At 50.5% G+C, this 12,202-nt stretch overlaps 4 protein-coding genes across 4 annotated transcripts; 3 read left to right on the plus strand and 1 right to left on the minus strand.

Moving 5' to 3' along the window:
- Nucleotides 1–1,517: 1,517 nt before the first annotated feature.
- On the minus strand, nucleotides 1,518–2,387 carry RPS26 (40S ribosomal protein eS26; the record flags this gene model as incomplete). The annotated part of the gene is made up of 4 exons (XM_043275671.1): nucleotides 1,518–1,623; nucleotides 1,689–1,791; nucleotides 2,010–2,137; nucleotides 2,365–2,387. The coding sequence occupies 4 exons, from the start codon at nucleotides 2,385–2,387 to the stop codon at nucleotides 1,518–1,520; spliced, it is 360 nt and encodes a 119-aa protein (XP_043132255.1).
- Nucleotides 2,388–3,061: 674 nt separating this feature from the next.
- On the plus strand, nucleotides 3,062–5,307 carry ACHE_11136S (CBS and PB1 domain protein; the record flags this gene model as incomplete). Its single annotated transcript, XM_043275672.1, has 4 exons — nucleotides 3,062–3,277; nucleotides 3,393–4,266; nucleotides 4,323–4,417; nucleotides 4,471–5,307. The coding sequence occupies 4 exons, from the start codon at nucleotides 3,062–3,064 to the stop codon at nucleotides 5,305–5,307; spliced, it is 2,022 nt and encodes a 673-aa protein (XP_043132256.1).
- A 1,329-nt stretch (nucleotides 5,308–6,636) lies between these two features.
- ACHE_11137S (nuclear import receptor PSE1) lies at nucleotides 6,637–10,346 on the plus strand (the record flags this gene model as incomplete). Its single annotated transcript, XM_043275673.1, has 6 exons — nucleotides 6,637–6,819; nucleotides 6,998–7,220; nucleotides 7,296–7,474; nucleotides 7,537–7,968; nucleotides 8,026–10,088; nucleotides 10,139–10,346. 6 exons carry the CDS (start codon nucleotides 6,637–6,639, stop codon nucleotides 10,344–10,346), a joined length of 3,288 nt encoding a protein of 1,095 aa, XP_043132257.1.
- A 1,355-nt stretch (nucleotides 10,347–11,701) lies between these two features.
- ACHE_11138S (uncharacterized protein) lies at nucleotides 11,702–12,145 on the plus strand (the record flags this gene model as incomplete). Its single annotated transcript, XM_043275674.1, has 1 exon — nucleotides 11,702–12,145. The coding sequence occupies one exon, from the start codon at nucleotides 11,702–11,704 to the stop codon at nucleotides 12,143–12,145; it is 444 nt and encodes a 147-aa protein (XP_043132258.1).
- Between the last annotated feature and the right edge of the window lie 57 nt (nucleotides 12,146–12,202).

Below are 12,202 nucleotides of genomic sequence, written 5' to 3' on the forward strand. Positions count from 1 at the left end.
GACTCGAGGATTCAGTTTACAGAATTGCCGTCGATATTGATTGGATTTCATGGACTTAGCCAGAAACAATATAATCCACGAAGTCAGCAACTTCAATTCCATTCTGAAATGTAAGAGAAAATACTTGAGCTATTGTAATTTCCTATTCTAAGCATAGATGTTGACAATCCCATGGATGAATCGAAAAGTGGCACTAAGCAAAAGCGTCTACAGAATTCATAGTTACACGGAGACCGCTGACCTGAACAGAGCTGTTTCAGAAGCAATGCTTATATTACGCACATGGAGCTAACAAGTGATTTGACGGCAATGTCTTATGCGCTGGACGTCTGATCCTGATCGACTTTGAGATAATGCAAGCAGTAAATGACACCAGTTTTAGGCCGGACGAGCAACCCACGCCAATCATATCCACATGGAAAAATGGGTATTATAGCTCAGGCAAAACACTTAAAGTCGATAACAAACTCGTCCCTGAACCGACTTTAGGCTCGACTACTCAACAGCCTGAAAAGGTCTTGTCCGGATTGGCTCTATAGCCTGAACAGAGACTTACCATGCCTCGAACCCTCCAGCCCCGAGCTTGGCCCGCTGGTCCGGCTCGGAAAAAGCCTTGAATATGTTACGTACATGCAAGTGCAAGTCGGACCGAGTTGACTGAAGACTAATAATTTCTTACCTGGCGAGCTGCAGACGAGCTTCGAGGATGCAAAAATATAGAGTTTGGGTCGGCCACAACGGATGAGCAAACTATACTTTGCCGCACCGAGTGCCATAGCACGGACAGACCTAAGCGGCCTTTGGCCTGAAAATACATCGTGCATTGCCGAGATTTGTAGCGAGGGATTGAATAATACAAAGGGGAATGGTACGAGTCCGGGATAACCTGTTACCATGTCATCCTACTGGGTCTGAAGGGACCGGCTCCAGAGACCCAGAGTACCCCAAACGATAGCGTGGAAAGCATATGTTTCTGTACTTCAGAACGTGCATGGTCACAATGATCGATTTCGAATTTGCACAGGCCGCTGGGGTGGAACGCATGGTGTTAGCACCTGCACTGCAGGCGATTAGGGCTCATTATAATAGTCACTGATTGGCAAGTCTAATGCTACGGAAAGTGAAATGATTGAGAAAGAAACGTAGAGGCATAGAGGTCGCTGCCTTCAATTGTGGTAGTCTGTACCTAGGGTTGAAAAAATCTAGGAAGAACTCTAGGAAGAAGCATTTCCCTTCCAGTCTCAGTCCTTGCCGTAACCAACCCCAAGAACCATGGACAAGCCGATATCATAATTTTTTTTTTTTCAATTCATTCTCTTTTGGATATTATTGTCGTCGACTCCTGTCCCACGGCAAACCATTAAATCATCGCGCGGACGACGCCTGTTGCAAACCCCCAAGAGCACAGAAACCCCGATTTTTGTCCATTGGAACCATGCAAGAGAAGTTTATTTTAGGAAACACAAAATAGAAATTGACAGCCTAAATCCATTTATTTCTTTTTTTCGTGTCCTTCCTTACATAGCCTTAGCGGCCTGAGGGGGGCTCAGCTTCTTGCCATCCTTGTTGTACCTGATCCTCGGCGGGGGAGCACGGTTGCGGCGGCCTTCCCGAGAGCGGACACTATAATCCAGTCAGTCTCCTGTTCCTATCACCTTCGCGATGTAGTTCAAGGGATGTTGTCGTACCGAACGATCTTGCCGTGGATAGCGCAGGAGACACAGTACTGCAGCTTCAGGTACATCTTGGGAACGGCGTAGTCGGTGAAAACGGAGGCGTCAGAGATATCACCTGTACGAGTAGAAACACAGATCAGTCGGGTTGTCATGAAGATTTTCCTCCACTACCATCAATGTATAAATGCGTGCATCGCTCGGCAATCATTGCGCAGCTCGTTTCGTCAATCCACCACGCCTTCCCATTCCAAGTTCCGACCCCTTTCCCAGAGCGCGTTGCATGCATTCATTCCATTGCCGGTTCAACTTCCGGGGATGTAGGATCGAACGTACGGATGGCAGCGGACTCAACCATGTTGCGGATAGTGAATCTCTTGATCGCCTTGTCCTTGGGAACGCAGCGGGCGCAGTTGGAGCAGCGCACGGGCTTGACGTGGCCGCGGCCGTTCTTGTTACGACCGCTGTTGGAAGAAACAAATCAAGTCAGTTTTCCAGATACAAAAAAAAGTCTATCTTTCGAAATCGAAAAACGCCTTTCTGCTGCCATCATGAACACGGTGGGAAATAGTCGATATGTAACCCGAAGACCGTCATTCTTTTTTTTTCTCGGCGGAGGACCGTATAACGTTGTTGAAATGGCAGCGTGTTGAACTGGAAAAGGAAAAAAAGGAAAAGGAATCGCTCTTACTTGCTCGCACGCTTCTTGACCATCTTGTCGAATTTATCTGGACAAAGGTTGGCTGTCGGGGGTGGGTTGTCGAAAGGCACACACCTCTATGAAACGGAGGCTCGCGATGTGGTTGTGTCCCCGGTTTGTGCGAAGCCCTATGCCCTTAAGCGAGCTGGGTCACGAGATGTCTGCCTGAGGTATGTATTCTCTGCCCAATGGATAAGGCTATAATATGCCTCAGGCATAATAATCACCTGACAGCATGAACCAGCGAATCCGCGGGCCCGAAACGGCTTAGCGGCCGCCTGTACCACAGTTACCGTACCGTCAGGAATCCAACCCAACCAACGGGTAACGTTGCGTACTTGTATTATTGTTTTTTGGTGCCTCTCTCCCCCTGTTCGGATCACCTTGCTTTCACTCGCACAACTGGGTGTTTTCCTCCTGTGCGCTCTTCTGCTCTCTCTTACTCTTATCGATATACTATTCCGAGTATTGAAGACTGTTTGAGTTGATTTAATCAGCTCATTCGGTCCTTATACATATCCTTACAGACGAACATATCAATTTTCTTAGCGTCTGCTGCCACCTATCATACCCCTCCCCACCGGAGTTTGGCCTGTTTTCCCTGTTTCTCCACGTATCCCTCGCATCTCTCGTTGGGCTCGAACCTCCCTCCTGTGCAGGAAGCGGTCTGCCGGTTAAAAAAAATAATATGTCGACTACTGGCAGCAGTACTTTTCGAAACCAAAATCACCGATCAAGTGGCCGAGGTAGAGTGCCGGACTACGACAACGCATCTGTCATCTCAGCTTCCCAGATCCCGCGTCCCCAATCTACCTCAACACCCACGGCTTCTAGCGATATTGGCAGTACCAGCATGAGTGCCGCTAGCAGTAGGCAAAGACAGAACCAGTCGAAGCGCGATGAGGTATGCTGTGGCAAGTCCCCGGGAAGTCGGTATAAACAAGAGGGACCGAAGTGGCTTTTTAGTTTTTCTTTTTTGTCTTGCATATGCTAATCATGATTATCTCTCATATGATTAGGCGATTCGGCGTAGGTTGGAAGCGGACTTGAACAAGAAGAGACATACCACGGGAAGGGCACAACGGTCTCGCAAGGCCCCTCCCGGCACCGTGCTGGCCTTGAAGCCTAGTCAGGCTCTTCAGATCAAGCCCAGCACCACGATTTCCGAAGCCGCTCAGTTGATGGCCGCCAAGAGGGAGGACTGCGTGCTGGTTACCGACGATGACGATCGAATTGCTGGTATCTTCACGGCTAAGGATCTGGCTTTCCGTGTGGTTGGAATTGGCTCCAAGGCCCGAGAGGTTGCAGTTTCCGAAATCATGACGAAGAACCCCCTGTGCGCGAGAACCGATACCAGTGCGACGGATGCGCTCGATCTCATGGTCCGGAAGGGTTTCCGGCATCTCCCGGTTATGGACGAGAACCAGGATATCTCCGGTGTCCTCGATATCACCAAGTGCTTCTACGATGCGATGGAAAAACTCGAACGTGCCTACAGCTCTTCCCGGAAGTTATACGATGCACTGGAAGGTGTGCAGAGCGAATTGGGTTCCTCCCAACCTCAGCAGATCATCCAATACGTGGAGGCTTTGCGTCAGAAGATGTCGGGTCCGACTTTGGAGACTGTCCTGGACGGTATGCCGCCGGTCACCGTCTCTGTTCGCACTTCTGTTAAGGATGCCGCCGCCCAGATGAAGGAGAACCGCACCACCGCTTTGCTTGTTCAGGACCAGGGATCGATTACTGGTATCTTTACCAGCAAGGATGTCGTCCTTCGTGTGATTGCTCCTGGACTTGACCCGTCCACTTGCAGTGTGGTCCGTGTCATGACCCCTCATCCCGACTTTGCCCCCTCCGATATGAGTATCCAGGCGGCTCTCAGAAAGATGCACGGTTAGTTATTACCTGGAGGATAGAAAATGAAGGGCTTGTCACTAATGAAAAACCAGATGGTCACTACCTGAACTTGCCCGTGATGAATGAATCTGGTGAGATTGTTGGAATGGTGGATGTCCTCAAACTCACATATGCCACACTGGAACAAGTTAGTATCACTTGGGTGATCTAGTATTCTATAAGCTGACCATTTGCTATCAGATCAACTCGATGGGCACTCAGGATGATGAGGGCCCAGCTTGGAATAAGTTCTGGTTGTCGATGGATAACGAATCCGACTCGGTGGTCTCTGGCAGTCAGGTGGTCTCTGGCAGCCACCATCCCCACACGGCGCATCGCTCCGTTCTCAGCCCCGACTCTCACAAGCACAGTTTCGACCATCGCGACAGTGTGATGCCCAACGAATCTGCATCACATCAGGGAGATGACCACTCTGAGATCATCGAGGCTCACCATCACGAAGAAGAGCATGCGTTCCCCTTCAAGTTCAAAGCACCAAGCGGCCGGGTGCACCGTGTGAACGTCCTTCCCTCCGCTGGTCTTGCCGAGATGGTGGCACAGGTGACTGCCAAGTTGGGTCCTGAGGTCGAGGCAGTCGGTGGTGCGGCCGACTGCGAAGATGGCAGGCTCAGCAACACTGGATATGCCCTAAGTTACTTGGACAACGAGGGTGACACCGTTTCAATTACCACAGATCAGGATCTGGCGGATGCTGTTGCCCTCGCTCACCAGTCCCGCCGGGATAAGGTTGACCTGTTCGTCCACGACCCAACACAACCTCCTGTCTCTGCCACCGTCGAACCTCAACCCGCACCCATTAAGACCGCAACTCCTATTGAAGAGAAGAGCGCTGTGGAGGCTGCGTTGCCCGAAGAACCCCCTGTCATTCGCGCACATTCGTTCCACTCGCACTCTCACCCTCCGGAGGAGCAGTTCATTGCTGGTGTGCCAAATGAGTTATTGCTTCCCGGTGCCATTGTCACCCTTGCTGCCGTTATCGCTGGTGTGTTCATCCTCAGTCGGCCCAGCGGGCGGTAATGGTAGACCTCATCTACTCCGTGCTTTGTAGTTGCTTCTTGCCTCTCCCCTCACTCCCCTCACTCCGTTCTCTACCGTTTCCCCTCCTGTTCGTTTCAGCGAAGATGGCTTTTCTAGGAGGCCTTCTTATCTTTACACACATAGACCCCTCTCGTCCAGAGCGATATATCCTTTCCCCATTCACTCTTTTGAACCCCTTCTGCAATGTCTCCTCTGTTGCTGTTTTGGCTACCAAGTTTTGTAATTCTCGTTTCAGATACCGCCGTTGCTTAGTGTGGCTATAGCTTTTCGCATTCAATGCATATATTGTTAGTTAGAAGATCCTGTAAATATCTATTGTTTTTGTATGCGTTTCTTTCTCAACCATTTCTCGACAAAAAACCCATGTAGAAAACATCCTTGCCTTCCCTGTATGATCGTTGCAGCGGTGTCTGCAAATTCGGGCCTCAATCCAGGGTTGCCAGCCCCAGTCAATCCAATTTTTGGAGGGAAAATTTTTTCCTTTTAGCCTCATGCCACCGAAAAGGGGCGAAATGTGAGGTCCTTTTCCCCGGAACCCTACATCCCCGGAATCTATGATAACGACGCTCCATTTGGCTGACTTAGTAGGAATGCCAAAAGGTTATGACCTACAGTACAGAGCAACTGCATATCCCTGGAAGCCTGAAAAGAATAGAATAGTTAAATTATACACATCCGAATCCGAAAGGAAGATGGAGAGGAAGAGAGGGTTGTATAAATGGTTGCGGCGCGGTCACATGGCTGTTGTCTTTGATGATCTGTAAGAACAAAGACATTTCCCTGAGCATTATCCTAAAGACGGAAATTGCCATATAACTGTTCAATGGTTAATACTCTGTATACAGTGCAGGATGTTCTGAGTTTAGTCTCAGAGGCCATGGAAGAATTAGTGCCTGAGTGCCTGGCATCACCCGATTGGGCTTAGCGCGGGCTTTGTTCGAGGCTGGAATTTTTCAGACTTTCCTCTGTTTTCTCCCTCCCACCGCGCTCTCCAACGCCTTCCTTCTCGTTTGTCCGTGTCCAGTTCGTGCTCTTTGCCCGGCTGGGATGCTGTGCTTGAATTCGAGCTGTTCCTGGTTTTGAAAGCTCTTTTTTCCGCTTTTATTCGACCTATTTTCCCGTGACGACTCCGTGAAGAACTCCCTTCTTCATACCTCCCCCACCATAAAAAAAAAGAAAAAAATAGACACCCCTCTCCCCACTCGGGTCTAACGTTTTTGAGACTTCCGATCTTCTCGAACTAGTGCCTGTTCCTAAACGGGAATCCCTAGAGCAATAATCACGCTGCGAAACGACGAGCAAACAATCATGTCTCTACTTCCTCCCGAGGTCCACTCCGCGCTGGGCCAGCTACTGCGCGCCCTGTCCACCGCCGATAACACCGTCCGCACCCAGGCCGAAGAACAGCTGAATAATGACTGGGCTCTGAACCGTCCCGATGTCTTGTTGATGGGTTTGGTGGAGCAGATTCAGGCTGCTGAGGACACAATAGTGAGTCATGCTGGCTTTGATTTATTTCGACAGAGGAGGTATCGGTCCGTTTGGGGGGATAACCATTCCTTCTTACGGAGTGACCAAAATTGTCTTTCCCTTGCTCTGTTCATTATTTCTCTAACCCGTGTAAAAATACTTGGTTTCGGTTGTGTTAATCATTCCCTCTCGACAATAGACACGCACATTCGCTGCAGTGCTTTTCCGAAGAATAGCCACCAAGACACGAAAAGATGCCGTTACCAACGAAGCCAAGGAACTCTTTTCGACCCTTACCGGAGAACAGCGATTGGTTATCCGTCAGAAGCTGGTGTCTTGTTTGACCGGCGAATCGGTCACTGACGTTCGGAAGAAGATTGGCGATGCCGTGGCCGAAATCGCGAGACAATACACCGACAACGGTATGCAACATGCGCTATACAACGAGTGCAAGCGCGGATGGGATATTTCTGACAGTTATCTTGCGTTTTTTTTAGGAGACCAATGGCCCGAGCTACTCGGCGTTCTATTCCACGCCAGTCAATCCCCCGACGATGCAGGATTGCGCGAAACCGCTTTCCGCATCTTTTCTACCACTCCCGGCGTTATCGAGAAGCAGCATGAAGATGCCGTCTTGGGCGTTTTTGGCAAGGGTTTTAAGGATGACAATCCTTCGGTATGTTGGGCGTTCACGATTTCATGTTCCCCGGAGTTGAGTTGAGCTGACATTAAGTGCAGGTGCGCATCGCGGCCATGGAAGCTTTCGCCGCTTTCTTCCGTTCGATCTCCAAGAAGTCCCAGCCCAAGTTTTTCCCCCTCATGCCCGACCTGCTCAACGTTCTGCCCCCTCTGAAGGAGTCGCAGGACAGCGACGAGCTCTCCTCGTCCTTTGTGGCTCTCATTGAGCTCGCGGAAATCTGCCCGAAGATGTTTAAGGGCATGTTCAACAACCTGCTCAAGTTCAGCGTTAGCGTTATTGCCGACAAGGAACTTAGTGACCAAGCCCGCCAGAACGCTTTGGAATTGATGGCCACCTTCGCCGACTACGCACCTAACACATGCAAGAAGGATCCCGAGTTCGCACAGGAGATGGTTACGCAGTGTCTTAGCTTGATGACCGACATTGGAATCGACGATGATGATGCTGAGGAGTGGAACGCCTCCGAAGACGTAAGTTTTCTACATCCTGGCTGGAAAACGGATGTGCGAATAGCTGATGTTGTATAGCTTGACCTCGAGGAAAGCGACCTCAACCACGTCGCCGGTGAGCAGTGCATGGACCGTTTGGCCAACAAGCTCGGTGGTCAGGTTATTCTCCCTGCCACTTTCTCATGGATCCCCCGGATGATGTCTTCCTCCGCTTGGCGTGACCGCCACGCGGCCCTGATGGCCATTTCCGCCATCTCTGAAGGATGCCGCGATCTAATGGTTGGCGAGCTCGACCAGGTGTTGGCGCTCGTTGTCCCCGCCCTCCAAGACCCTCACCCTCGTGTCCGATACGCTGGATGTAACGCTCTGGGTCAGATGAGTACCGACTTCGCCGGTACGATGCAGGAGAAGTACCACGCAATTGTGTTGAGCAACATCATCCCCGTTCTTAACAGCGCAGAGCCTCGCGTTCAGGCCCACGCTGCCGCGGCTCTGGTCAACTTCTGTGAGGAGGCAGAGAGGAAGGTCCTTGAGCCATACCTGGCCGATCTTCTTCAGCACCTCCTGCAGCTCTTGCGTAGCTCCAAGCGGTACGTTCAAGAGCAAGCTCTGTCGACCATTGCCACCATTGCGGACTCTGCCGAGACTGCTTTCGCTCACTACTACGACACCCTGATGCCTCTGCTGTTCAACGTCTTGAAGGAAGAACAGTCCAAGGAGTACCGTTTGCTGCGTGCTAAGGCCATGGAGTGCGCCACGCTCATTGCGCTGGCCGTGGGTAAGGAGAAGATGGGCCAAGACGCCCTGAATCTGGTGCAGCTGCTTGGTCACATCCAGCAAAACATCGTCGATGCAGATGACCCGCAGTCGCAGTACCTGCTCCACTGCTGGGGCCGCATGTGCCGTGTCCTGGGCCCTGACTTTGTCCCATACCTCCCTGGCGTTATGCCACCGCTCTTGGCTGTTGCAGCTGCCAAGGCTGATATCCAGCTTCTGGACGACGAAGACCAGATTGACCAGGTCGAGCAAGATGAGGGCTGGGAGTTGGTGCCGCTCAAGGGCAAGGTCATCGGTATCAAGACCAGCGCCTTGGAGGACAAGAACACCGCTATTGAGTTGATCACCATTTACGCTCAGATCCTGGAGGCTGCGTTTGAGCCGTATGTGCTGGAGACTATGGAAAAGATTGCCGTCCCGGGACTTGCTTTCTTCTTCCACGACCCTGTGCGGGTGTCGTCGGCTAAGCTCATTCCTCAGCTGCTGAACTCGTACAAGAAGGCCCACGGTGACCAGTCGCCTGGGTTCGCAGAGATGTGGAACAAGGTTGGCGAGAAGATTGTCGAGGTGCTGAGCGCAGAACCCACGGTGGACACCCTGGCAGAGATGTACCAGTGCTTCTACGAGTCGGTCGAAGTGGTGGGCAAGAACTCCCTGACTCAACAGCATATGCAGGCCTTTATCGATTCGGCCAAGTCGACTTTGGAAGACTACCAGCTGCGTGTGAAGGCTCGTCTTGAGGACCAGGCCGATGCGGAAGAGGGTGAGGAGGACCTCGAATATGAATACGCTGTGGAGGATGACCAGAACCTGCTCAGCGACATGAACAAGGCATTCCACACCATCTTCAAGAACCAAGGCAACACATTCCTGCCATCATGGCAGCGCCTCCTTCCCTTCTATGATGCATTCATCACCAGCGCCGACCCGACACAACGGCAATGGGCTCTGTGCATCATGGACGATGTGCTGGAGTTCTGCGGTGCTGAGGCTTGGAACTACAAGGACCACATCATGCAGCCCTTGGCCGCGGGCCTGCAGGACGAGAACGCTGCCAACCGGCAAGCGGCGGCCTATGGTGTTGGTGTTGCCGCACAGAAGGGTGGCCCCGCCTGGGGTGACTTTGTTGCAGCCAGTATCCCCAGTCTGTTCCAGGTAACGCAGATTCACCAGTCTCGGACAGAAGAGCACGTTTTCGCGACGGAGAACGCGTCGGCCAGTATTGCCAAGATCTTGCACTTTAACGGTAGCAAGGTGCAGAACCCTCAGGAGATTGTGGCGAATTGGATCACCACCCTTCCCATCACGTTTGACGAGGAGGCAGCACCGTATGCCTACTCGTTCCTTGCACAATTGATCGAACAGTAAGTTTATCGCTTTCTCTCGTTACAAACCAAGATACTAACTGAAACAGACAAAACCCGGTCGTGCTTTCTGCTGCCGACAAGGTGTTTGGGTACATCGTGCAGGCCCTGGAAGCCGAGACGCTGCAAGGCCAGACCGCCGCACGCGTGGCCACCTCTGCAAAGAAACTCGTGGCCGCCACGGGACTGAACGCAGATCACATTCTTTCGGGTGTGAATCCGGATAACCAGGCCGCGGTCCGGAACTACTTCCAGTGAATTGGGATGATGAGAAAACGTAATGGGAAATAGGTTTCGGTTTTTGCACGCAAATTTCTTTTTCTTTTCTTTTACAAGTATGATATATGTCCAGTATGATAACTTTGATATCTTGATGTGTGATGCTTGATGCATACATTTTTTTTTTTTCCTTTTTGTTTGATATCAGATCAGCGTTTGCCCTGAAATACACCCGATCAGTCGTCTGGTATAGGTATGATGATTCGATCTGTTTAATTGTGTCACGGTTTGGATAGATATGTAGTTGCGCCAGATGATGCCATAGAATAAATATAGAATACACTGCTTGCTGACTGAGCGATGCAAATAACTATATAAAACTAGGGCAGTCCAACAAACCCATTACCACTCCCCGCAGCCATTTTCTTCAATAATCCCTGATATTTCCTTTTACCTAATCCATTCAAGTAATCACTCGAAATTTCGAACCTCCAAATTATGTAGAAAGAAACCTTTCCGTATATAACCACATCGGTGACATCACAGGAGGTCAGTAGCTGCCCGCCTGTATATATCGGGACTAACATATGTTTTCTGACAGGACTTGAAATCCGAGTTTTCACCATGTATCAGCACATAATGCTATATCGTTACTGCCAAGGGATTGTAGACTTTCCTTTGAGCGCGTGCTGGAAGATTTTCCATCTCAACAACGATGGCTCCAGGGGAGACTTGCTCCGACAAGTCGATCATGACATGATTGTGCCGGGGAATTATATCATACTTGATGAGAGTCAGAGCATGCTAGCGTAGCTAAAGTGAAAGACGAAGTTAACAATATCAGACTCAGGACCCTTGGATATCAAGGTGACGTCAAATAAAGCCCCACGGCGGGTATACTTCAGATCACCTAGCTCGGATCATATCGAACAAGATAGTCTGGTAAATCAATATACACCAACCGTAATATGATAGCAATTGAATTAACTTCATTCAGCAATCCCATTTCCGCAACGTCTCCGTGAAAGAGACCGCGAGGGCACTATCTCCGGCATGAACCTTTCGGGTCAGAAGCCGACTATTCGTCGCGCTCGAAAGCGCCCATATTTACCCCGTAAACAGGATAGACGAATGGAATGCGCACAATTACAGACGCTGTATTACATATACCAGCGCCCCGGAGGAATTTGGCTATTCGGAGATCTTCTCGCTGCAAAATGGCTTGCTTTTGAATACGAGTTATCATATGCCCTGGGATGCGTGGGCTATCGGTATTGATCCAGATGTATTCTTGCCTAAGCTTGAAGGTTATATGGATGAAGGTAAATGGGTATGACGTGCGTCATTTTATTACAGCTACTGGTACGGGTTTATAAAAACAACCACAATTCACAATGCAGATCGGAAGGCGCAATGGATCTGTCCCCGTGCTAGGAGCAACTACTCAAGGCAGTATCACCACCTACACTTTCGTCCTCCTCAAATACCCCCCCCCCCTCCCCAAAACCACCTCCAAAATGCCAACTATCAACATGATAGCCCTCAGCTTGTATTCGTACCGCGACCCCGATGACTTCGATAAATATGACACCAAACCCCTCACCCTTCGGTACCTCTACTTCCTAGATGATTCCATAGCCACATCCATAGCGGAGCACAGATATGCCAAATGGATCAAATGCCCGGAGGAATACAAGTACAAGATTACACCGGACGAACGAGCCAAGGTATGGAAGGTCACCGACATGTGGCATTTTGCGCCGGATCCGAGGAGGGATATCCGTGTTGTCCCTGGGTCGCTTGCTCATTTATTTATGGCGTACCCCCCGGTATCATGAAGGACAGAGTCGGATGGTGAAGTTAGGTGAACATGCTCGAGGAACTTCCGCGCCATG

This window comes from Aspergillus chevalieri, chromosome 1 (assembly GCF_016861735.1).
Source record: "Aspergillus chevalieri M1 DNA, chromosome 1, nearly complete sequence".
Lineage (NCBI taxonomy): Eukaryota > Fungi > Ascomycota > Eurotiomycetes > Eurotiales > Aspergillaceae > Aspergillus > Aspergillus chevalieri.